This window comes from Nesoenas mayeri, assembly GCF_963082525.1.
Source record: "Nesoenas mayeri genome assembly, chromosome: 1".
Classification (NCBI taxonomy): domain Eukaryota; kingdom Metazoa; phylum Chordata; class Aves; order Columbiformes; family Columbidae; genus Nesoenas; species Nesoenas mayeri.
The window spans coordinates 212,517,605-212,541,507 of record NC_137541.1 but is presented as its reverse complement, the minus strand read 5'-3'; the positions used below and the strand labels follow the sequence as shown (position 1 = coordinate 212,541,507).

Below are 23,903 nucleotides of genomic sequence, written 5' to 3'. Positions count from 1 at the left end.
CCCCCCGCGTTGTCCCCCATGTCCCCCGCCGTGTCCCCATCCTCCCACCCGTGTACTCCATCCCCCACTCCTCATCCCACCTCCCTCCACCCACATCCCCTCCATGCCCCTCCACCCCGTCGTTTGGGGTCCACCAGCCCTTCTCCATCTCCCCATCCCTGTCCCTCACCTGGACAGAGCAGCAGGATCAGTGTCACGACCCACACAGCCCTTGGGGGTGGGCAGCTCCCTGTCCCCATCCCTGTGTCCCTCCAGGCCAGGCCAGCCCTGTGGGGACACTCCATCAGTGTAGCCCCCACCCCTGCCTCAGACCACCCTGAGGGGCTGTCACCCTATTTCCAACCCCACCACCCCATTCCACCTACCCCAGCAGCCGCCAGACCCCACTCGCCATCTCCCTTGGTCCCTTGTTGGGGTCCCCAAGTGCCACCAGACCCTCCAGCACCCAGTTCCCAGCTCTGCCCTCATCCAGCTCCACTCCTGTAGCACCAGCTGGCACCGGGGGCCACCATGTCCTGCCCCAACCCCGACCCCTCACCCTCATGCCACCCAGCCCTGTCCTGCCACCTTCCAACTGCCAGCCGGGGTCCATCTGTCACCTCCCACCAACCCAATGTCCTTCTACTGGCCATCCCTCCCCTCTGTTGCTTTCCCCTTCCCTCCATTTCCCTCTCTCCTCCAACTGCCACCCATCCCCATCCCATCCCCCCCCATCCCATCCCATCCCATCCCATCCCATCCCATCCCATCCCGTCCTCCCCATCTCATCCCCCTCGTCCCATTCCCATCCCCCTCATCCCATTCCATCCCATCCCATCCCATCCCATCCCACCCCATCCCATCCCATCCCTCCCATGCCATCCCATTCCATCCTATCCCATCCCATCCCACCCTGTCCCATCCCACCCTGTCCCCCCCATCTCATCCCACCCCGTCCCATTCCCCCTATCCCATCCCCCCCATCCCATCCCACCCCATCCCATCCCCATCCCACCCATCCCATCCCACCCTGTCCCATCCCACCCTGTCCCCCCCATCTCATCCCACCCTGTCCCATCCCCATCCCCCCCATCCCACCCTATCCCATCCCCCCCATCCCATCCCACCCCGTCCCATCCCCATCCCACCCATCCCATCCCATCCCACCCTGTCCCATCCCACCCTGTCGCCCCCATCTCATCGCACCCCGTCCCATCCCCATCCCCCCCATCCCATCCCATCCCATCCCATCCCCATTCCCCATACTCCTCCAGCTTCCAACTGGGCCTGTTCCGCCACCTCCCAACATCCCAGTCTCACTTCCAACTGCCACCAACCCTCTTCATCCTGCCACTCGTTTTGTCCCCTCCTGTCCCCCCACCTCCTGACCCTCCCTGTCCCACCTCAACCTCAGTCCCCCTGCTGGCATCCAGCACCTCGTGCCCCTGGGCCTCCACTTTTCCAACCAGCACGTAACTGAATTCCAGAGATCAGAAGCCGTTAACGCTGAAACCGTCGTTCTTCCCATCACGGCGTTTAAACGGAAAACGCTGCATGGCACGTTGTTGCTGTTTCTCCTTCCCCCTGGGGCCATGGTGCTGGATGAGGGGGTCATGGCCAAGCTCAGCCCTTCTCCTGCCCATGGCATGAGGGTCTTCTCCTGGATGTGCCACCCAGGAATGGTGTGGCTCCTCCTGGGATGGAGGGTCCCGGATACCAGGGTCGCCTGTCACTCCTCTGGTAAAGACATTAAAGAAATGCTGTTGAGGGCATGGGTGTGAAGCAGAGGTGAAGTACAGAAATGTAGAGGGAAGACAAAAAAATAAAGGGAGACATCAGCCCTTTTGGAGCCCTTCAGTGATCCCCAGCAGAGGAGACAAAGTGCAATGAATCCCATAATCACAAAATAGTTTGGGTTGGAAGGACCTTCCTAGCTCCCCCAGCACCCCCCCTGCCATGAGCAGGGACATCTTCACAGCTCAGGGTGCTCAGAGCCCCGTCCAGCCTGGCCTGGGATGTCTCCAGGGATGGTTCAGCCACCACCTCTCTGGCCAACCTGGGACAGGCTCTCACCACCCTCAGGACCAACAATTTCTTCTTCATGTCCAGCCTGAATCTCCCTCCTTTAGTTTTAAACCATCACCCCTTGTCCTATCACAACAGGCCCTGCTCAAGAGTCTGTACCCATCTTTCTTATGGGCCCCTTTTAAGTCCGGAAAGGCCGCACTAAGGTCTCCCCGGAGCTTCTGTTCTCCAGCTGAACACCCCAACTCTCTCAGCCTGTCCCCCAGCAGAGCTGTTCCAGCCTCGGGTCATTCCTGTGGCTCCTCTGGCCCCTCTCCAGCAGGTCCATGTGTGTCCTGTGCTGAGGACCCAGAGCTGGACCAGCACTGCAGGGGGGTCTCACCGGAGCGGAGCAGAGGGGCAGAATCCCCTCCCTGCACCTGCTGCTCACGCTGCTGGGGATGCAGCCCAGGACACGGGTGGATTTCTGGGCTGCAAGCGCACGTTGCCGGCTCATGGACAATCTTTCACCCCAGCACTCCCGAGTCCTTCTCCTGGGGGCTGCTCTCCATCCCTCCATCCCCAGCCTGGATTGACACTGGGGGTTGCCCTGACCAGGTGCAGGACCTTACACTGAGCCTTGCTGAACCTCATGAGGTTCACATGGGTCCCATTCTCAAGCTTGTTCAGGTCCCTCTGGATGAATCCCATCCCTCAGGTGTGTCACCTGCACCACTCAGCTTGGAGTCATCTGCAAACCTGATGTTTGCTGCTCCTCTTCTCCATCTCTCCTGCTGGCTGGGCTCACAGGGTTGATGCTGGTTGAGCCCTGGCTGTCCCACCACAGTGCCCACAGGGGCTGGAGAGGGCTGGGAGGAGGACAGGAGGCAGGAGACATCATGCGCTACTGGTAAGGATGGGAAAAGTGGGTGTCCAGTCACAGGTACTTGATTCCCTCTTGGATGTGAACATCCATAGATTGTCATTCTAACAAGAAGCAAACTGGTGCATGTCATACAGATGATTCTCCTGCGCTGCAGGACGAGCCAAAGCCACAGTTACCCTTTTGTTCGACCCACACTCAGCAAATACAATGGTCTTCATGCCAAGGGCTAAAGTACTTTCCCTAGATGTTGTCTTAAATTCACCTTCATTCTCCTTCCTTAGCAATGAAGTTGATAAATTTTAGTGAGTATAATTCACATATAAGCTGGGCAGCTACTCCTAAAACTAGAAATAAGAATATGCTCTATCAAAGACAGTGTCCTTGCATTTCCACCTCTCCAGCCTATGGCCAAAGGCAATACTGCATTTTAATTGATAAATCAGATTAGAAAATCAAACTAACAGGAGTGAATCTGTCAAGCAGAGGAATGACACCACAGACACATTTTAAATGTACGCAAGCACAAAGTACTATGGGGGCTTAGCAATTTCATAGAAATATAGAATAGTTTGGGTTGAAGGGACCTTCCAGCTCCCCCAGTGCCACCCCTGCCATGAGGAGGGACATCTTCACCAGCTCAGGTTGCTCAGAGCCCCGTCCAGCCTGGCCTGGGATGTCTCCAGGGATGGTTCATCCACCACCTCTCTGGCCAACCTGGGCCAGGCTCTCACCACCCTCAGGGCCAAACAATTTCTTCCTCATGTCTGGCCTGAATCTCCCTCCTTTAGTTTAAAACCATCACCCCTTGTCCTATCATAACAGGCTCTGCTCAAAAGTCTGTCCCCATCTTTCTTATGGGCCCCTTTTAAGTGCAGAAAGGCCACACTAAGGTCTCCCCGGAGCTTCTGTTCTCCAGCTGAACACCCCAACTCTCTCATCCTGTCCCCCAGCAGAGCTGTTCCAGCCTCGCATCATTGCTGTGGCTCCTCTGGCCCCTCTCCAGCAGGTCCATGTGTGTCCTGTGCTGAGGACCCCAGAGCAAGTATCTCCCCCAGAAGCTACAGAATCACAGACCCACAGGCTGGCTGAGGCTGGAAGGCACCACTGGAGGTCATCTGGTCCAAGCCCCTGGTCAAGTCACTTGAGCTGAGCTCTGCACACCCCAAGGGAAGGGAGAAGTAGAAACAGATGTGCAGTTTCTCACAATGAACCAAATCTTTCAGTTCTTGCTATTAAAAAAGATGGGGCTTGGGGAAGTCATTGCAAGGATCCTGTTTGGCTTCACACATCTACAGCTCTGCAGCTGCCTGAAAGGAGCTTGGAGCCAGGGGGGTCGGGCTCTGCTCCCCAGGAACAAGCGCCAGGAGCAGAGGAAACGGCCTCAAGTTGCCCAGGGGAGGTTGAGGTTGGATGTGGGAACAATTTCTTCCCCAAAGGGCTGTGGGGCATTGGAACAGGCTGCCCAGGGCAGTGCTGGAGTCACCATCCCTGGAGGGCTGGACAGATGGACATGAGGTTCTCAGGGACATGGGGCAGAGACAGGGCTGGGGGAACAGTTGGACTCTATGATCTTGAGGGGCTTTTCCAACCAAAGTGATTCTGTGCGTCTATGACCACCAGCAGACTCTGAAGGACTCTGGGCTCCTGGCAGCATTTGCTGCTGTGCAGATTTTTGAGGAAGAAATGGTGAAGAAAACCGATCAAGAGGGAAGCTGCGGTAAAGCAGTGACTTCCCAGCTGTTCCCTGGGCTGCCCAGGGTTTGGGCCATAAGGCTCTTCTTCTTCTGTGTACAAAAAAAGCCTTTCTCCACCTCCCTTGACTATTTCAGACTCTCCCAGCGTGATAAATGCACAGCAAATGTCATGTCGCTCTCCAGGAGTGAAGGGATGCCGTCAAAACAGAGAAATCTGTGCAAAAAAAGCAGTGGGGAAAAAAACAGTTATCTGCGTCACCAAGTGCTTCACTGTTGGTGCAAACGATGAAGAATGGCGCTAAAGCAGCAAAAAGATGTTCATTCTCCAGTTTCTGGGGCTTCTGCCCAGTGGAGAAGTGACATGAGTGGGGGTCTGCCTGCAGAGACGCCCACTTCTTAACCTGCAGTTTGATTTTTATTATATGAAAAATAAAAATTAAAGTGTATCGCTCTACTGCAGATGTTTTGACATTTCTGACCCAGATTTCCCTGCCTCTCCAATCTATAAACAGCCTCGGAAACCTCACGGCTTTGTAATTCCCTGCTGTGATGCTGCAGCAAGATCCTTTGTGAGCTGACCAGAACTGATCTGCTTTACGAAGAGAAGAAGTGTCCAGTATGGTCACCTTGGAGACTACAAACATTTCCAGGTGTAGACCAACCCACATGGAGAAATACACGACACAAGACCTTATTGAGGCCTTTTCGTACTTAAAAGAGGCTGAGAAGAAAGATGGAGACAGACTTTAGAGCAGGGCCTGTTGTGACAGGACAAGGGGTGATGGTTTAAAACTAAAGGAGGGAGATTCAGGCTGGACATGAGGAAGAAATTGTTGCCCTGAGGGTGGTGAGAGCCTGGCCCAGGTTGGCCAGAGAGGTGGTGGCTGAACCATCCCTGGAGACATCCCAGGCCAGGCTGGACGGGGCTCTGAGCAACCTGAGCTGGTGAAGATGTCCCTGCTCATGGCAGGGGTGGCATTGGGGGAGCTGGAAGGTCCCTTCAACCCAAACCATTCTGCAATTCTATGATTCTATGTCTCATTGGCTATGGAGGAGCTCAGCTGGAGGTCTTGGCCCTGATGGATGGAGAAGAGGGGACATCAGCTGGGGGTAACAGGATGTCACTTGCAGCACCCAAGGGTTTCTTTGGAGGCTTTTGAGTGACCCCGATGAGCCCTGTGGTTTTCTGGGGGATAAGGGTGTGGGTGGGGGTCCCCTTGGGTACCTTCTCCATGGTCACTGCAGTGGGTGAAATAAGATTTCTCTTCACACCCTGTAAAAACTGACAAACCACACCAAAAAAGAATGAAAAAAAATGTATTTTGAAGGCCTTGTGTTCAATGGTGAACATCAAGAAACCATGGAAAAGGATTATCTGCATTTCCAATAACTTTATGTAGAATTCCAGTTGCAAAATAGATTACATAAGCTCATATCATTTCAAGCTCTTATTGTAACGACACTTGAAACAATCTGGCCTTTGCTTCGCATCCATGTGTATGTAATTTGCACAACATATAAGCTCATGACCCACTTGGGAAGGACATCTCAGGCATGAAGGAGCAGCAGCAAGTCAATGGGGAGAGAGCTCTCACGATGAAGGGGAGACCAGCAGGTGAATGTGGGCACTGATAAACTCCTTGGGGTGCATAAATTATTATACAGATGCAAAACTGGACGTATTTTGATTCAATTTTCTGGTTCAAAATGAGAAAAAAAATACAAAGAATGGTTTTCCTGTGAGATTTCTGTTGAGAAAGGAGAGCAGTCTGAGATGTGGAGGGGCTGGAGAAGCAGGGCTGATGTCCCAAAGGAGAGGTGGAGAGCACCGGAGTAATTTAAGGACAATAATGAGCATTAGGTGAGAAAATTAGCCATTTGGATGTCTGGCTGATGTACAAATTGCGTATGGGAAGGACTTGGGGGTTCATATTCATAACCAGACTGCATCTCATGGCTGAAAAATACCCAGATGTACTGGGAAACTGGCGCTCAGCGTCTGCAGGTTCTTCTGCTCGATGTAATTCTTATTTATTTTGCTGTTTCTTATGAAACTGAGATGAAGTTTTGGAGCAGAAAATGCATTATGAGAATACAATGTCTTGTAAAAAGGCAGCTGCATGACCCTCTGGATATTAGTATAATGCTATTGCAGCAGATAACAAATAATATTAGCTGGAAATGGTTCCTAGCTGTTAGGCAAAATTATTATATTGTCAAATGTGATGAATGAGGGAAGCAGAGAAGGCTTTAGCATCCTATCTGGGTAGTTATTTGCTGTAATGTTATTCTGGATGTCTGCTGCAAGCTTCTCTACCCCGCCTGCTCCAATCTTGCCCTTGAATGCAGATGTGATGTGCCAGCTGAAGTCTTTGCTTCTCTCTTGAACCACCAACAGCATGAGGCTTTGCCCGGATAAAAAGTCCAGTTTCTCAAAGCAAACAAACAGCTCACATTATAGAATTTTTCCAAAATCTATTTGAAAACTATATATAACATTTTTTGGGTGGATTTCCTTTATTTGTATAGTTGTGGTGTCAATGAGGTGCTGCATTAGGGGTCTTTCTCTTGTTGCAGGCTTCTCAGGAGCTCCTAGAACCTTCTCCTCCTTCTTGAGGCCAAGTCCTAGCAATATTACAACGTGCAAGGGGGGACAGAAGTCCTAGTAATGTCTTTATATTGATAATTTCCACAGGTAAAGGCACTTGTGCTGGAGGAGTGGCCTCCTGAATGCAGCTCCTGGAGATGGCTCCTGTGAAGGACACAGAGCCCACGGGAGATTTATTCCCTTACAATGGAACAAATTTCTAAGAAGTAGCAAGTGGTGTTCATTTTTTACTTTGGTTTTTCACCCCAGTTTGCCCACGGATGCTGGAAGGGGAGCAGCGGTGCTGCTCATGGTTCTCAGCATCTCACCCTGGTGGCTACGGTGGCTGATTTCCCACTGCAGCTGGTGGTTACAGGACATCACCCAAGACCACCGTGGCATTTTTATGGCAGTTGGTAACATCCTACACGCTGGAGATGGTGAAAACCCCAAAAGTGTCCTTTTTCCTTGGTTTAATTTTGAATGGAAGTTGGAGTGAGTGGGGTTGGTCTCTTTTCCCAAGGAGCAGAGGAAACGGCCTCAAGTTGCATCAGGGGAGGTTGAGTTTGGATGTGGGGAACAATTTGTTCCCCAAAGGGCTGTGGGGCATTGGAACAGGCTGCCCAGGGCAGTGCTGGAGTCACCGTCCCTGGAGGGTTGGACAGACGGACATGAGGTTCTCAGGACATGGGGCAGTGCCAGGGCTGGGGGAACGGTTGGACTCAATGATCTTGAGGTTCTCTCCCAACCAAAATGATTCTGTGATTCCATGATAGACCATGCTCCCTCTTCCTCTGGACTGTGATGGATTTTGAACCCCTTTCCCGTGCCCCATCCAAGGGCTTTGGGAGGAGTTTCCACACTGTGATTGAAAAAGGGGTGCAAGCCCTGATGGGTTGGGGGATACCCCTGTGTGTGAAGCACCTTCACAATTCCAAGCTCTGCATCACGCCAGCTGCTTCCCATCCTCGGGGAGCTTGGAAAAAATCCATGCAATCAAAATAGTAGTTCAAATTAATATATTTAGGCCTTTTTAACTTGGGAACAGTTGCCTCTGCAAAATGACTTGTTGGAGAAGCAAAACAATGTGATATATATATATCAGGAGAGGAATGCTGGAAGCATTAGGTAGTGATAATTTCTGTTTGATGATGGTGCAGCTGAAACAGGATTATTATATCGAGTTTTTATGATTATCCTCTAAGAAGAATGTTAAGACATAAAGGGGGTTGGGAGAAAAATCACAGCAATGGTTAAAAGTTTGGAAAAATCTGTGTTACAGTGGGAGCCTCCGGGCGCTCGTCTCATAAGGAAGAGTTTGATCATCTCATACAGGAATTTACATGAGCAACAGGGATCTGGTGTCAGACAAAAAAATGAAACAATCTTATGGCTAGTAATGAGTAACATCAAAGTGAAAATAAGCTTTAAGTTTTTAACAGTGAGAGTAATAAAAGAAGAACATTTAACTGTTCATTATGAATGGCTCATTGCTGCTATGTGCTTTGTTAGGAGGAGATTTCAGCTGAAAACTCTCCTCTAGTCCAACTAGAAGTGATGATGGAGCTTCATGCTGCAAGGAGATGTCAGCTCTCCTGGACCCTAAGGCAACAGTCTGCACAAGTTGGGACCAAGGAAAAGTATTTTAAATGGTCCATGGTGCCACACAGTCTAATTCTGGAAGTGTCCAAAGGTCATTAGAGATGTCCTGGTGCCACAAAAGCTCTTCAAGCATCACAACTTGGTGTTCTTGCTAGTGTGTCTGCAAGATCCCTGGTTGCAACCTCTTTGTTGACATGTGTACAGCTCTCCTCTCTTGTTACCAGGTGATCAGCGCTGAGTTTTCCTGTGCTTGCAAACAGATGGGCATCTTTTGGTCTCTGTCTGGATCCCATGGGGCCTCCTCATTTAGAGCAAGAAGCTATGCCTGAGTGTGGTGAACATGTTTAGGCAACCAAGATGATGCCATGGTAGTGCCTTCAAGGACTCCTAGAAGCTTGCAGGTCCTGCTTACACATTCATCACAGAGAAGATAGAATAATTTTGGTTGGAAAAGGTCATCGATTCCAACCATAATCCCACCCCTGTCCCTGCCCCATGTCCTGAGAACCTCATGTCCGTCTGTCCAACCCTCCAGGGCTGGTGACTCCAGCACTGCCCTGGGCAGCCTGTTCCAATGCCCCACAGCCCTTTGGGGAACAAATTGTTCCCCAGATCCAATCTCTGCATGTTAAGGACTCAATGTAGTAGGAAAAGTTAGGTGTTTCAAGAACATTTTGTTGACAGCATCTTCCACCAAGATCAACAGCTGAGATGAACTCTTCCTTAACTCTCTTTTGATTAATTCCCAATTTACATGTACATTTTTGATGGTGGACAGTTCAGGAGAGTGGCCATGTCACCTCTTTGCCCACCTGGCAGAGTCTCCTCTCCAATCCTGTTGGATGGGGCAGCCAAGAGCTTTGAAGGTTGGTCACAGAAGGGTTAAGATGGAAAATGGAAACACAGACTAGTTGCACATGGGCTATGAAGATAATGGGTTGAATCTGGGTTGATTTAGTGTCTCAAGTTAAAAATGTCAGTGCAAGAATGAGTGAGGAGAGAGCCCAAGCCTTCCCTCATCTCTGTTGCAGTTCCCAACACCCCAACACCTTAAATGAGCTTTTAAAGGCTCCTTTAAACAGGCACTGTAGGAAAGACACATATTTCAGTATGTTAGTCTCAGAAAAAAATCAGTCGTGTCTCAAAAGGTATAAGTTCCAGTATAAGGTGGATAATGACCTATTAGAGAGCAGTGTAGGGGAAAGGGACGTGGGGGTCCTGGGGACAGCAGGGTGAGCATGAGCCAGCACTGGGCCCTTGTGGCCAGGAAGCCAATGGGACCTGGGGTGGGTTAGAAGGGGGTGGTCAGTAGGTCAGAGAGGTTCTCCTGCCCCTCTGCTCTGCCCTGGGGAGACCACACCTGGAATCTTGTGTCCAGTTGTGGCCCCTCAGTTCCAGCAGGACAGGGAACTGCTGGAGAGAGTCCAGCGCAGCCACCAAGATGCTGAAGGGAGTGGAGCATCTCCCGTGTGAGGAAAGGCTGAGGGAGCTGGGGCTCTGGAGCTGGACAAGAGGACACTGAGGGGGGACTCATTGCTGGGGATCAATATGGAAAGGGGCAGTGTCAGGAGGATGGAGCCAGGCTCTTCTCGGTGACAACCAGTGACAGGACAAGGGGTAATGGGTACAAACTGGAACACAGGAGGTTCCACTTAAATTTGAGAAGGAACTTGTTGCGGATGAAGGTGGCAGAGCCTGGCCCAGGCTGCCCAGGGGGTTGTGGAGTCTCCTTCTCTGCAGACATTCCAACCCGCCTGGACACCTTCCTGTGTAACCTCATCTGGGTGTTCCTGCTCCATGGGGGGATTGCACTGGATGAGCTTTCCAGGGCCCTTCAACCCCTGACACTCTGGGATTCTGGGATTCTGTGAAAAGGTGCTCATTTGCACTGGACTATCCACCCGCTCTAGAATGAATTAAAATGAATTAAAACCGAATTAAATAAGCTCCAGATAAGCATACGCACTTTCCAAGGCTTGATAGCATCTCTGCCAAAAAATTTTAGGTTCATGGTGTTTTATTGACTGTTGCTTTCCTAGCGTAGGAACTTGTGAATTGGGCTGTCGGATATCAGAGATGGTTGATGGCACCATATTGTATATGGGCACTGTTTTAGTCCAGGGTCACCTCTGTCATTTGTAGGGAAAAAAACTGCTACCACGCTGAAACTCTTAAATGCAGGAATTAAAATAATGCATCCTCCACGGTGCAAAGTGGAGGAGAAAGTGTAAAGAAATGTGGTGCCGCTCTAGATCAGCTTTATTTAGTGCATTTCCAGCTTTATTTAGTGCATCTGTGATTTTATCACTGAAGAAAACAAACTAGAAAATTATAAATATTATGTCAAGTCTACTAAAAACTTCACAGAAATAGGCTGAAATACCTTAACACAGGATAAACCATATTTCAGGGCAAGCAAGCAGAACTCCGAAGACAGTGGTGTCTTAATTAACCAGAGAGCTGAAATAACAAATAGCACAAGGCTTCTGCACTACTGTAAATTTTACCCAAATACATTGAATTTTTTAGGAAGGGGGAAGATTTTCAGAGAAATAGACTCTTTAACTGCAGATTTTACTTCCTTGTTGCGTAAAGTGTAAGTGACAGGGTTTAGTAAGGGAGTTAAAATTGAGAAGACAACGTTGCTCATGACATGGACATCAGCGAGGATGTCCGCTCTGTAGGACACGTATGCCACAGCGATGGAGGAGTAGTAAGTGCCCACCACAAGCAGATGGGAGGTACATGTTGAAAAAGCTTTGGTGCGACACTCTTTGGAGTTGATCTTTAGCATGGAGAGGATGATGCGGATGTATGAGAGGGTGACAAGCAACAGAGGGAGGACTGACACCGTCATAGCGATGGAGAATCCCAAGAAGGTCTGGAAATCGGCACTGAAGTCCAAGCACCACTGCCAGGTGGTCACAAAAGCAGTGGTGAACCGTGGTGGTGTCCCTGTAGGTTGGCTGAGAGGTCTGCATGATGACGGGCACGGGTATGAGCAGTGCAATGATCCAGGCACTCGCTGCCAGATGGATGTTCAGTCTTCTTGTCATCTTGGCCAGGTAACGGAGGGGGTTGCAGATGGCTTCGTAGCAATCATAAGCCATGACCACCAGCAGAAGCGCCTCAGTTACCGTCAACCCGTGAAAACTGTACATCTGCAGGAACAGCCCCAAAATGAGGTGGTTTTAGCGTCGACCAGGAACATTGACATCATTTTGGGGATGGTGGTGGTTGTAAACAGCATGTCTAAAACAGAGAGGTTAATCAGGAAGAAGAACATGGGTTTGTGGTCGACCACAACCACGGTGATGATGACGGCATTACCAACCAGGATCAGCAGGTAGAATAGCAAGAACACAACGAAGAAGAAGGTCTGGAAATCCTGGAGGGCTGGAAACCCCACCAAGAAGAAGACTTTAGTGGAAGCATTGCTGTTGAAGCTTTCCATAGTGGAGCTGGTCAAAACACCTGCACGGATGAAGAAGGAAAGAAGCCGATGCTCAGGAAGATATTTCTCTAAGGAGCTTTGCAGAGGTTCTGCAAGGAAAACACACGTTGGATGAAATCTTGCAGAGCCGAGCACACTGCAAGACACAGCTCAGCCCCTCCGGTCTCTAATTCACAATTAAGGTGATTTGAATTCTCTGCCTTCAGACACATGGTGTGAATTTTGGGGTTGTCCTGTGCAAGGAAAGGAGTTGGACTTGATGATCCTTGTGGATCTCTTCCAACTGAGGACATCCTATGATTTTATGTTGATGATGTGGATCATGTCTATAGATGGCACGCTCTTTGGGCACAAAGGGCGAGGATTCGTCTCACCAGGCTTTGGGTGCTCTCCACACCATGTGCGCTGGTCCTCCTGTGTCCTCGTTAAACAGTCTTTTAACCCAGTTCTGACTGTAGTCATTTAAGAGCTCCTCACACACTATTAGAACACGTAGTTCCCCAAACAGCTGCTTTTCTCTCTATTTGCTGTTGGAAAGTCACAGTTACAGAGCTAGAGGCCAGTAACCAGACTCCTAAAGTAAGATCAGAGTAGCTCTAAAGGACTGATCAAAACACACCATCTAAGGAACAGAGCTCCCAAGCATCCCCGTTACTTTTGGAGGGACCAAAGAAATAACACATATGATACCAAATCCATCATCTTCTATAAAGATTTTAACATTAAAAGGAAAACATCCAAAACCTCATGTAATTTAAACAACACAACCAAGACAGGTGACGTTGCATACAAACAAATCAATCAAGCTAACTCAAAGAAATGATCTATGCCCCAAATCTCTATTTCAAGATGATGGCTACTTGCCTACTGATGAATAACACAAACAAGAGACAGAGTCAACTGGTGAAGAGAAGCATTCAGAGCTGCTTGTGTGTCCATGATGCAACAAATGCTAAAAGTGAAGGATGTGCTTGTGGATCAAGATAAATTGTCTTATTTTGATACTCTCAGAAAACTGGACATGGATGTACCCAAATCACTGGGCACTGGGCAGAATTGCATCTGGCACTGATTCTTTTCTGAGCTTCTTGGATTATAGCCAGATTCCAAAAAGAAAGTCTTAACTATCTTCATCCTAATAGCAAAAGAAAATAGTCTTTCTTCACCTGAACTCAGTGCTGTGGTATTGAAATGAATACATGGACAGTTTAAATGACAGGAAACAATACAGGTAACAAGTAGAACAACCGTTAAGCAGTAAATGCCTGGCAAACAGCAAATACCTTTCTAACTAAAACAAGTGGTCCATGGGGAAAAGGGACATTTTGGGGGATGCAGGACTGAGGAGGAGATGTGTTGCATTAAGGAAATGCCCGTTTATCTTCTCCAAGGGAATCTGGGGAATTAGCTCAGGAACAGCCAACCATCCACCTCTCTTTTTCCAGGTTATTATCGACTTTGCTACCCAAAGTCATTCTCATCACTGTTTTTCGTGCCCACGTTACCTGTAGTTGGCTACTTGCAGCATTTCCCACTGTCATTGTGGCACATGGTTGATTTCTGCTGCTGTTGCTGAAATTCAGATGAAAATGTATAATTTCTTCAGACTTCCAGGTCATTTCGTGGTACATAAAAGCAAAGGAGTTTTCACAGTAATTATTTTTTGGCTGATGTAGGTCAGCATCACTTCTTTTATTGTAGTAAGAAATATTTGAGGGACTTGTAACGTTCAAAGACATTGTCAAGAATAAATATCCATCAGTGACTTCAGCTCAGATGGAGGGGGACATAATGTGTGACAGCTTACAGCCTTATTTATCTATATTTTACATAATGTAGCTCTACAGTTGCATTATTCATACAAACTTGTGGTGCTTTCTGGATTTCTCCAGGAAGGGTAAGAAAGAGCACACCATACTTTTCAATTTATTTTACATTTTGAGTTTTTAATATTCCCGAGTTTCTTTCCTCTCAATGGAAGTATTTGTTTTGTTGCTTATAAAGATTTAATGTGCATTGGAAAGGACTATTCTGCCCAAGCCCAATGGAATATTCTTGTTTGCTGTGACAAGCAGCATTTTGGAAACTTCCATCATCTTCTGTTCAATGCACGAAACAGCTGCATTTCATGGACACAAATTCCTTTGGAATTGATCTATTATTTTCTAACATGGGGTAAATCAAAACTAAGATAATGTTCAGAAGAAAAAACAACAACCTGTTTTTCATTAGGCTTATGCTAAAAAAAGAAGGAGAAATGAAGCTTAATTAAGTTTTTAGCATTTTCTTGGTTTCCTTATCCCAATTTGAGATAGAGGAAATAAAGCTATCATGGAAATGTTTTGTGCTTGGCCACAAGTAGTTGAGAGTAATGGTTGGTCTCATGCAATTTCCTCACATTATTAAATCTTTGGTAATTTTCGGATAGTTTTACCTTTCACCCAGAAAGTCATCTCCATAACCATATAGGAGAGATCTATTTAATATTACAAATTAATAGATTTTCTGCCACACCGAAATTTAAATACAACTGATATTTTGTTTACTCTCTACCTCTCATCTAATCTACCCTTCTCCATTTGTCTTTCTTGTTATTATTTTTTCCAAAATGGTAACCTTCAAGGATGTAATTTGTATAAACAAAGCTGCGCTATTAAAAAAAACAAGATAACTTATTGTATTGAATTAAAATCGCCGGCGTGTAATGTCCTTAAAATAAGCATTGATTTGAAGTTGTTTTCAGACATACTAGATCAAATTCTCATTCTTTGGAGCCTGTTGACATGTATTACAATCATATTTTTCCATCCTGGACCCCAGGAGGACAAAGTAAATCCAAATGAAACACTTAATTAGTCTGAAAAATATTATCGTATTAGAAGATTGGCATCAACAATAACTCACTTGCACTTTGAAGTTATAACAGAGCCGTGCCATTCCGTATTGTTATCCTTAGTGGGAAGCGTGGAACTCCTGCAATACATCAACGGGCAAAGCCACCGCTGATATCAAACATATTTGAATGCGTTGTCCTGCTCCTCACCCAGAGATGCTCCCCAGAGATGGTCTCTGTGTTGTTTTCTTGCCTTGAGCTGGGATACCCACACATTGTTTTCCCTCTAGAGTATCTCAACAGCTTTGAATCCCCATGTTGCTTGTCACGGTGACAGCAGATGAAGATCATACAACAGATTTGCACAGTCAAAGAGCAGCAAAGGAAGAGTTTTCACCACCTAGATCTTGTCCTGTGATGGCCACGGGCTGTTGTGATGAGGCCGGTGGAGAAACACTGGAGGAAGTCCAGTCTTTTCTTCCCAGATCTGGAGGAGCTTACCATGGTCCAAGTGGCGAACAATAGGATGAGATGAAACGGCCTTAAGTTGCACCAGGATAGGTTTAGATTGGATATTTGGAAATTTCTCCATCTCTATTCTCCAGGATTTTCAGGTCAAGCCCAATACACAGCAAAGACAACGTGCATGGGACTGATCTGGGCAACATCTCTGGCTGCCCAGGAGTTTCATAGAATCATAGAGCAATTTTGGTTGGAAAAGCCCCTCAAGCTCATCGATTCCAACCATTATCCCACCCCTGGCACTGCCCCATGTCCTGAGAACCTCATGTCCGTCTGTCCAACTCTTCAGGGCTGGTGACTCCAGCACTGCCCTGGGCAGCCTATTCCAATGCCCCACAGCCCTTTGGGGAAGAAATTGTTCCCCACATCCAACCTCAACCTCCTCTGGTGCAACTTGAGGCCGTTTCCTCTGCTCCTGGCGCTTGTTCCTGGGGAGCAGAGCCCGACCCTCCATGCTACAACCTTGGGTTTCCTTGAGTGCCCTACTTGCAGGTTGGCCTCTGGCTCTTAATTCTACCTCAGAGAAGAGCACAGGATTGCTCCATGAACCATATATGTCTAGGTATGTTGACCAACATACAATCCCTTTACATGGACAACTAAGTGACTCCTTCAGCCATCCCTGAGCCACTTCTGCGAGCAGCCCATCTCCTTGCTGTCTCCATCCCTGAGATGATCACCTCTAAACCTCACAGCTGCTTCTTTGGGAGCTCTGTGGCCTGGGTACTCCAGGCATGTGGCATGAGAAGACATTACCACCCGGCTCTATAGTCAATGAAGGGAGATATTTCCTTTGATGGACAATTCTAGTCACTAAACTAAACTCCTTCTCCAAATGTCCTTCCAGATCGGTGTCCTCTTGCTACAGATTCCTACATAAATATTTTCACTGTCTCTTCACCATCTTAAGTGAAAGCTGCCAGATGGCAATTAGTAAGGGCTAAATCCTGTCCTGTGTGAGGAGGTTCTGATGCATTCAGGCTTCTGTGGTGCAGGATGTGTCCTTGGACACCACACAGAAAAATATAGCTTTGGTTACAATATTAGAAATTAGTGAATAATGCACCTGCGTGCATCTAAGGAGCATCTAGATACATAACAAAAACACAAACCAGTCTCATTTCCATTGCTCAAATCGAATTATTCCTCCAAATTGCAGTCACATCTTTGACAAATGAAAGAGCTGGAGAGCTCTGGCAGGTGGTGGGATCTGGTGGTGCTCCTGCAGTGTGTCCTCAAAGTCATTTTGCCCAGAGTGATCCCTGGGAGGAGAAGTCAAGCCAGATTATAGGTATGGTTTAGGTAACAGTTCCTTGGGTCCAATGTCCTGGGGCTGAATCCTCAGACTGGAGGAGGTGGGATCAACAGAGCATCACTGAGGGCTTGGTAAGAAGTTGAGAACTTTTTGGGAGCCTGGGGACACAAAGATGGATCCTAGTTTGGTTTTATTTAAAGTATGAGATGGGATTCATGGCAGATTGGGCCAACTAGTTTTGAAACAGAACCTTTGAAATAAACTTTTAGTGAATTCTCAGTATGTTTTCATTATTATCTTGCCCCCTGACATTCTCAGGTCACATCCTGAGCAAAAGCCATCACAGACAGAAACAGTAACACAGTGGAGCGGTGCAGAGTCTGTCCTGAATGGACCTAGTGTCCTTGCTAGGCTCCAACTGCTCATGACACTTGTTGAGGTTTTGGTGTGAGGTTCACACCTTCTCCATCACGTTTCTGCTGTGGATGTTGTCCTGCAGTCCACATCTGCTCCAGGGACTAGCAGGGGGACACCAGCTACGTTTCCAAACAGACAAACACACACAATTATGGTTTCCTGAGCTTAGACTATGGATGAGAAAAGCCTCCCCTACCTTTAGTCACTCGAACATTTAGTTCTAATATTCTTCTAGGACCACAGGTGGTTAAATGTCTCTTGTATGGTGCTAAGGAGGAACTCATTTCTGATAATAAACCATTTGAGCTGAGATCTTGTCAGTTACAATTTAATTTTTCATTACATGTAACTTCTGATATATGCACTATAGCTGATGCTGGGATTAGCTAGCCTCTGCTTATCCTCAACAAATTGGTGGAAAAATACATTAGGGGACAACAATACTTCCTTTAGGGTGGCAATTTTTATTAAACTACTGTGAAACACCCACACATCCAGGACTAAGAGCTGCTCCAGCTTAAAATGTCATCAATGGCTTCCCCGGGGACAGGACAGAGATGCTTAAGGTGTCAGTTAGTTCACAGCGATCTGCTAGACCTGACTATTGGATGTTCTTGAGCACAACAATGCCTGGTGGTCGCTGAGTTATCTCCTCCTGGGAAAGCAGCTCTGTAGGACCTCGGTGTTGTCACCACCGTGGTGTCTGCAGCTCTCCATGTGTGATGGCCATGGTGGTGGGGAGGATGGAGAGGTGACCACAAACACACCCTCAGCAGCTCTGAGGTCCCTGCTCCTGCTCCAGGCCATGGTGAGTGAGATGCTCCTCTGGGGAAGCTCATCTCGTTTGGAAGCAGATGCCTGGCATAGCTGGAGATACTGCACCGTGAAAATGCTAAACATGGAGCTGCGGGGACTTGCTCAAGTGTGACTAGCAGATGTCAGCCCAAGAGGCTGCTGAATCCTGTATAAACAAAAATGACTGAATCACAGAATTGTTCGGGTTGGAAGACACCTCTGGAGATCAACTACATCGTCTACAGCAGGTTCCCCAGGACTGTGTAGCTGATGGAGGTGGAGACTCCATGACCTCTCTGAGCATCCTGGTGTTTGGGTGGAGGACAAATCCCTTCCCTCTGCTGTGGTTGCACCGAGCAGCAGCCTCCCTGTGCCATGCCCTTTCCCAAGCACATCTGGCTAGGTGTGGGACAGGGCAGCAGAAGCCAGCCAGACCTTTCTGAATGAGTCCCTGGTACCTCTTGAAGGCCAAGTTCTTTCACCTGGGAGCTCCCACTCTTCCCAGCTGGGACCGCCCTTTGGAATGGCAGAAGAACCAAGCCCCATGCTAGTCCAGCTCAGTTCATGACTTTCCTCTCATCTCCTTTTCTTTTCCATCCTTCCCTTTGCCCTCAGGCTTGTCTGAGGTACCTTCTCCCGCTGTCTGTGATTGCATGAGTCTCCCTCGTGCTCCAGATGTTTCCTCTCCCTGCCCGGAGCCCAAAGCCCCAATGTCCCATCCTCACCTTCCCTGAATCTGCAAATCTGAAAATGTTTTTGCAGATCTTCAGGAACTGCCCGTTTGCAAATCAACACTGCTACCACACCTGCCCGGTCCCACCTTCCATACTCATCTCTGCTCATCTGGTTTCTGCGGCCGCGTCTTGGAGCACCTCTTGGTGCAAGAAGACCAAGGGCACGTGTCCCCTTTTCCCCATGCAGGAGGCAGGATCTGGCCCTGCTTCATGGGCAGGAGAGCAAATGGCATCAACGCTGAGCCATGGTCACGCTCAGCGCAAACGGGACAGGCGATGTCTCTGCTCGTTTCTATGCATTTTCTAACGAACACCTTCTGGAGCAATTTCCCACTTGAATTTCCGTTTGCATCCAAGCGGTCACGGTGCCCCTGACAATGGAGCCCCTGGCTGCTCGTGTTCAAAACACTCCCTGTAAACATGCAGGAGAAGTTGAATTTCCAAACATGTTTGTTTCAAAACACCAGTTCCTACACTTGGGTGGCAACGCCAGTGAAAATAGCGCAAATTGGTCTCTTAGTGGCTTTTATATCTTCGGGGGCTTAGAAATGTTTTTCAGAATAATTAATATCCAGGGATGGGATAATCAGAGCTTGCACGGCTGGTGCTGGAGCGTTCCAAAGCCTCGGGGAGCCCCAGCTGCTGATTGCACAGGACTGGTGAGCATCCAGTAGCAGTTTTAAAGGTCTTAAACCTTTATAATGTTTCGTTTTTGCAGGTCTAGCATATTAAGAAGCTCTGGGTGACCTGGTCGATGGAGACAAGTTCCACTTCGGGCTGCTCTGCAGATGTGGGGTGTCATCCTGGAGCCACCTTTTGTTCTATAAGTAATAAAGTCATGGACACTGCTCTACCCCGAAGATGTCCCAGAGCAGCGCAAGTGCTTTCATTCTACCTTGGGTTCACACAACCACAGCAGCCAAAATTGTCACGTCGTCCCTTTGCCATCTGTTCATGGACCCCCCTGTGGTGCTGGTCCAGCTCTGGGTCCTCAGCACAGGACACACATGGACCTGCTGGAGAGGGGCCAGAGGAGCCCCAGAAATGATGCGAGGCTGGAACAGCTCTGCTGGGGGACAGGTGAGAGAGTTGGGGTGTTCAGCTGGAGAACAAAAGCTCCAGGGAGACCTTAGTGAGGCCTTTCAGGACTTAAAAGGGGCCGAAATGAAAGATGGGGACAGACTTTTGAGCAGGGCCTGTTGTGTCAGGACAAGGGGTGATGGTTTAAAACTAAAGGAGGGAGATTCAGGCCAGATGTGAAGAAGAAATTGTTGTCCCTAAGGGTGGTGAGAGCCACTGCAATCCCTTTGGAATGTCCTAACACCAACAACATCCTCATTCCCTTGCACTGACACAGGATTTTGCCCTTTGCTGTGTTCCCCAGGATCTGCAGTACTGATGTTTTTCTTGCAGAAGAAGGAAAGAGAAACCTGTAGGAGTGCATGGCAGATTTCAGTGAAGGAGCTCTCTTCACTCCAAGTCTGCATCTTTATCCCCTGGAAGTCCTGACCTCCAGGCTGTGGCTCCAGGGAGACCTTATTGTGGCCTTTCTGTACTTCAGAGGGGATGATGAGAAAGATGGGGACAGACTTTTGAGCAGGGCCTGTTGTGATAGGACAAGGGGTGATGGTTTTAAACTAAAAGAGGGAGATCCAGGCTGGATATGAGGAATTGTTGTCCCTGAGGGTGGTGAGAGCCTGTCCCAGGTTGGCCAGAGAGGTGGTGGATGAACCATCCCTGGAGACATCCCAGGCCAGGCTGGACGGGGCTCTGAGCAACCTGAGCTGGTGAAGGTGTCCCTGCTATGGCAGGGACCTGATCCTGCTGCTGGGGGTGTTCAAATGTCAGGTCTTATCCCCATAGCTTGAGGTCCCAAAACAAGGACAGAGAGGTGGTGTTGGGGCAGGATGAGGATGACACCTTCCTTCCATTCCCATTGCGTTTGTGATTTTTCTGTTTACGGGGCATGTGCCATCCTGTTAAGAAGGGATGCTCTTCACGTGGGCAGCCCCAAATTTATAGGCAGGGCTGGGCATTTTCTGTGCAGGAAACGGAGAGATGGGCGTCAGTGTTTTGATTCACTGGGAAATTTGTCTGAACAGCCCTGACATTGCAGATGGGGAAGCTGAGGCTGAACTGAGGCTGGGATGTCCCTAGGACCTGCTCAAGATGTGTGTGAGTGCAGCTCTTCCTCACACAAAACCGCAACAGTGGAAACCTAGAACTGTCATTTATTTTTTCCTTTTGCCTGGCTAAAAATTGTCAGATAAATTCATTTTATTGTTTTAAAATTTCCCGCCTTTGCCCAGGGATATGCACAGAGTTAAAATCCATCCCCAGCCCCCGCATTCTCTGCTGGGCTGAGGGATGGAGGATCCATGGGGCTCGGGGATGTGGACTCCGGGACTTTGCAGGCTCCCTGCTTGCATGGAGCATCCTCCTTCTCTGCTCTAACACTGCCACCCCCCGGCACATCGGCACACAGCTCCCCGGAGCCGCCGGACCCCTCCTCTTCTCCGCCAGTGGCAGAAGAGGTCATCCATCCATCCCTCTATCCACCCATCCATCCATCCCTCCATCCACCCATCCATCCATCCCTCCATCCATCCATCCCTCCATCCATCCATCCCTCCATCCGTCCATCCATCCATCCATCCTTCCTCCACCCACCCACCCATCCATCCATCCCCTCCTTCATCCATTTCCATCCTGAGCTGCAGTGGCTGATGTCTCTGCATGTTCCCACCAGCTTTTCAGCAGGCAAATACCCCCCAGGTAGTTATTTCTGGGGGATATATGGCTCAAGTGACTGGCACGTGGGTGAAAGCCCCTCATGCCTTATCTCCTTGCAGTGTCCATGCAAGTCGCACACCCTCTTTCTCTACATGTCATTGAGGTTTTCACTTATAGATGGACTTATCATCAATGGACACCTTTTTAATCCTCCTTTGTACCACACTATAGAATTGTAGAACCATAGAATTAATCACAGAATCATAGAATCACAGAATAGTTTTGGTTGGAAGAGACCCTGAAGATCATTGAGTCCAACCATTAACTCAACCCTGGCACTAACCCATGTCCCTAAGAACCTGATCTATGAGACAAGAAAGGATTTGGGTTTATATCAGCACAGTCCTAGACCAGGGACTTGGACTAACACGCTGGTGGAACAAGGCTCAACAGGGTTTGCAACATCTGCCCTGGACTCACAGTGGAGACCCTGTAAGTGTTGGCTGGAAAAAGCTTTCTGGCCAACAACCCAACCTCCTCCAACCTTAGGGGCAACAATTTCTTCATCATGTCCAGCCTGCATCTCCCTCCTTTAGTTTTAAACCATGATCCCTTGTCCTATCACAACTGGCCCTGCTCAAAAGTCTGTCCCCATCTTTCATTTTGGCCCCTTTTAAGTCTGGAAAGGCCACACTAAGGTCTCCCCGGAGCTTCTGTTCTCCAGCTGAACACCCGAACTCTCTCAGCCTGTCAGGAAGGAAGGACCTGGGATGTCAGTGGAAGAGAAATTCAGGGTTGCTAAATAGTTAATGACTGTCTTGACTCAGTGAAACGTGGAGTAGTAAATTGTTTTTCTCTTGGGGCCACTATTGGATCATCTTATGGATGAGGTGGCTGCTGGCCACTTGTAAAGGGATGGCCTCTTCTTAATTGCTCCTGCAACCTTTGAGAGTTGCTCCCAAGCAGGACAATTGCTCATGTGTGGACATCTTCCTCTCCTATTTAGAAAATCCAATTAGCCTGGCTTAATGAGAAGGTGCTGTTGTGCCTGGGAGGTATTTTTCTGATGTTGCTGCAGCTGAGCTTAGCCCTTCGGAGGGCTGGCCAAGTGTCCTGCTCATGGGAGGCTCTTGGTGTAGAAAGGAGATGAGTAATGGATCATGGCAGCTTTGCCATGAGACCTGATCATCACTTGGAAATCAAGAAAAAAATAGTTAAATTTTAATACTTTGAGGCTGTTCTGTGTGTTGCTGCTCAGGCTCTGATGGAGAGGACTTTGGAGCCTGCTGAATGTCATCGTGGCACTGCCCTCCTTGGCCACCTGCAATAGCTGGCTCTAAGCTCAGCTTATCTCTGCTTGCAGCTGGCATGGTGGGGCTTAACGTGTTTCCTGCCTGTTTTCTCAGCTGCTTTCACTCTGCACTCTTCCAGATTTACAGCCTCCCGCCATGACTTTACAAAACCGTCAATGGAAGTGACCCTGTCCTAAGTCCTTCAAAGTAAGTCCCAGGCAATTTTAAACTATTGAGATTATCTAAGCTCCCCCTGAACTCCTCTTTCGCTGTTTCAGACTCTGTCCATCACCCCCCACTGCAGGTGTCTACATTGCTCACAGCTGCCATTGACCTTTTGGTGAGTATTGATGTGAAAAAGCCATTCAGCAGCGTTGGCTGGCAACGTCACCATGAAGCAGAAGACCAGCTCCTCTTCGGGCTTCCTTCTTCTCACATGCTGGTGGCCAACCTTGCATCTCTGGTCACTGTCCTTGTGTCTTTGGTGGCCGTCCTTGCTGGCTTCATCCCCTCTACATGCTCCTGCTGCTCTTCTGTATTGTCCCAGCCATAGCGTCCGGTTCCCACCTTCTCTGAGTTTCCTTGTTGGTTTGAGACCAAAGCACCCAGCCACGCTCTAACAGCACTTTTTGTCCATCCCTTGAATAGAAAATCCCTCATTTCTGTAAACTCCGTTGTTTTTGGCCTTGTTGGCTGCCAACAATGCTCCCTCCACCTGATCTTTGTTCATGTTCTTGTCCCATCTCTTATGGACTCTCTGAGTGTTTAATGCTTGGTGTGGTCTGAACTTCAGGATAAATCTGTACCTCTGCAATGGTACAGAAACCATCACACTCCTCTTTCACTCCTGTCTGCCCTTCCTGAAAATGTTAGTCCTTTTTCTATAATTAATCCACTGATGGAGATTGTTTTGCTGGGTCTCTGGTGGGGCAGTATGAGCCACTGACCCAAGTCCAGGCTTCCAGCTCTTCCTATTCCCCTCCACACCCCTTGCATTAAGATATAGAGATGTTGGGTGGACTAACCCATCATCATCTTCATCCCTCTTTTCTAACCCTGTTAGGACTAAGCCTATTTCTGTGTGGGTCTAGATCCTGGTCCTGCTCCATCCCTGCT

The 23,903-nt window shown here is 48.5% G+C and overlaps 1 protein-coding gene across 1 annotated transcript; it reads right to left on the bottom strand.

Moving 5' to 3' along the window:
- Window positions 1-11,255: 11,255 nt before the first annotated feature.
- OR2AT4 (olfactory receptor family 2 subfamily AT member 4) lies at window positions 11,256-12,206 on the bottom strand (the record flags this gene model as incomplete). The annotated part of the gene is given in 3 exon segments (XM_080338739.1): window positions 11,256-11,661; window positions 11,663-11,921; window positions 11,924-12,206. Coding segments are annotated over 3 exon segments (948 nt in total).
- Between the last annotated feature and the right edge of the window lie 11,697 nt (window positions 12,207-23,903).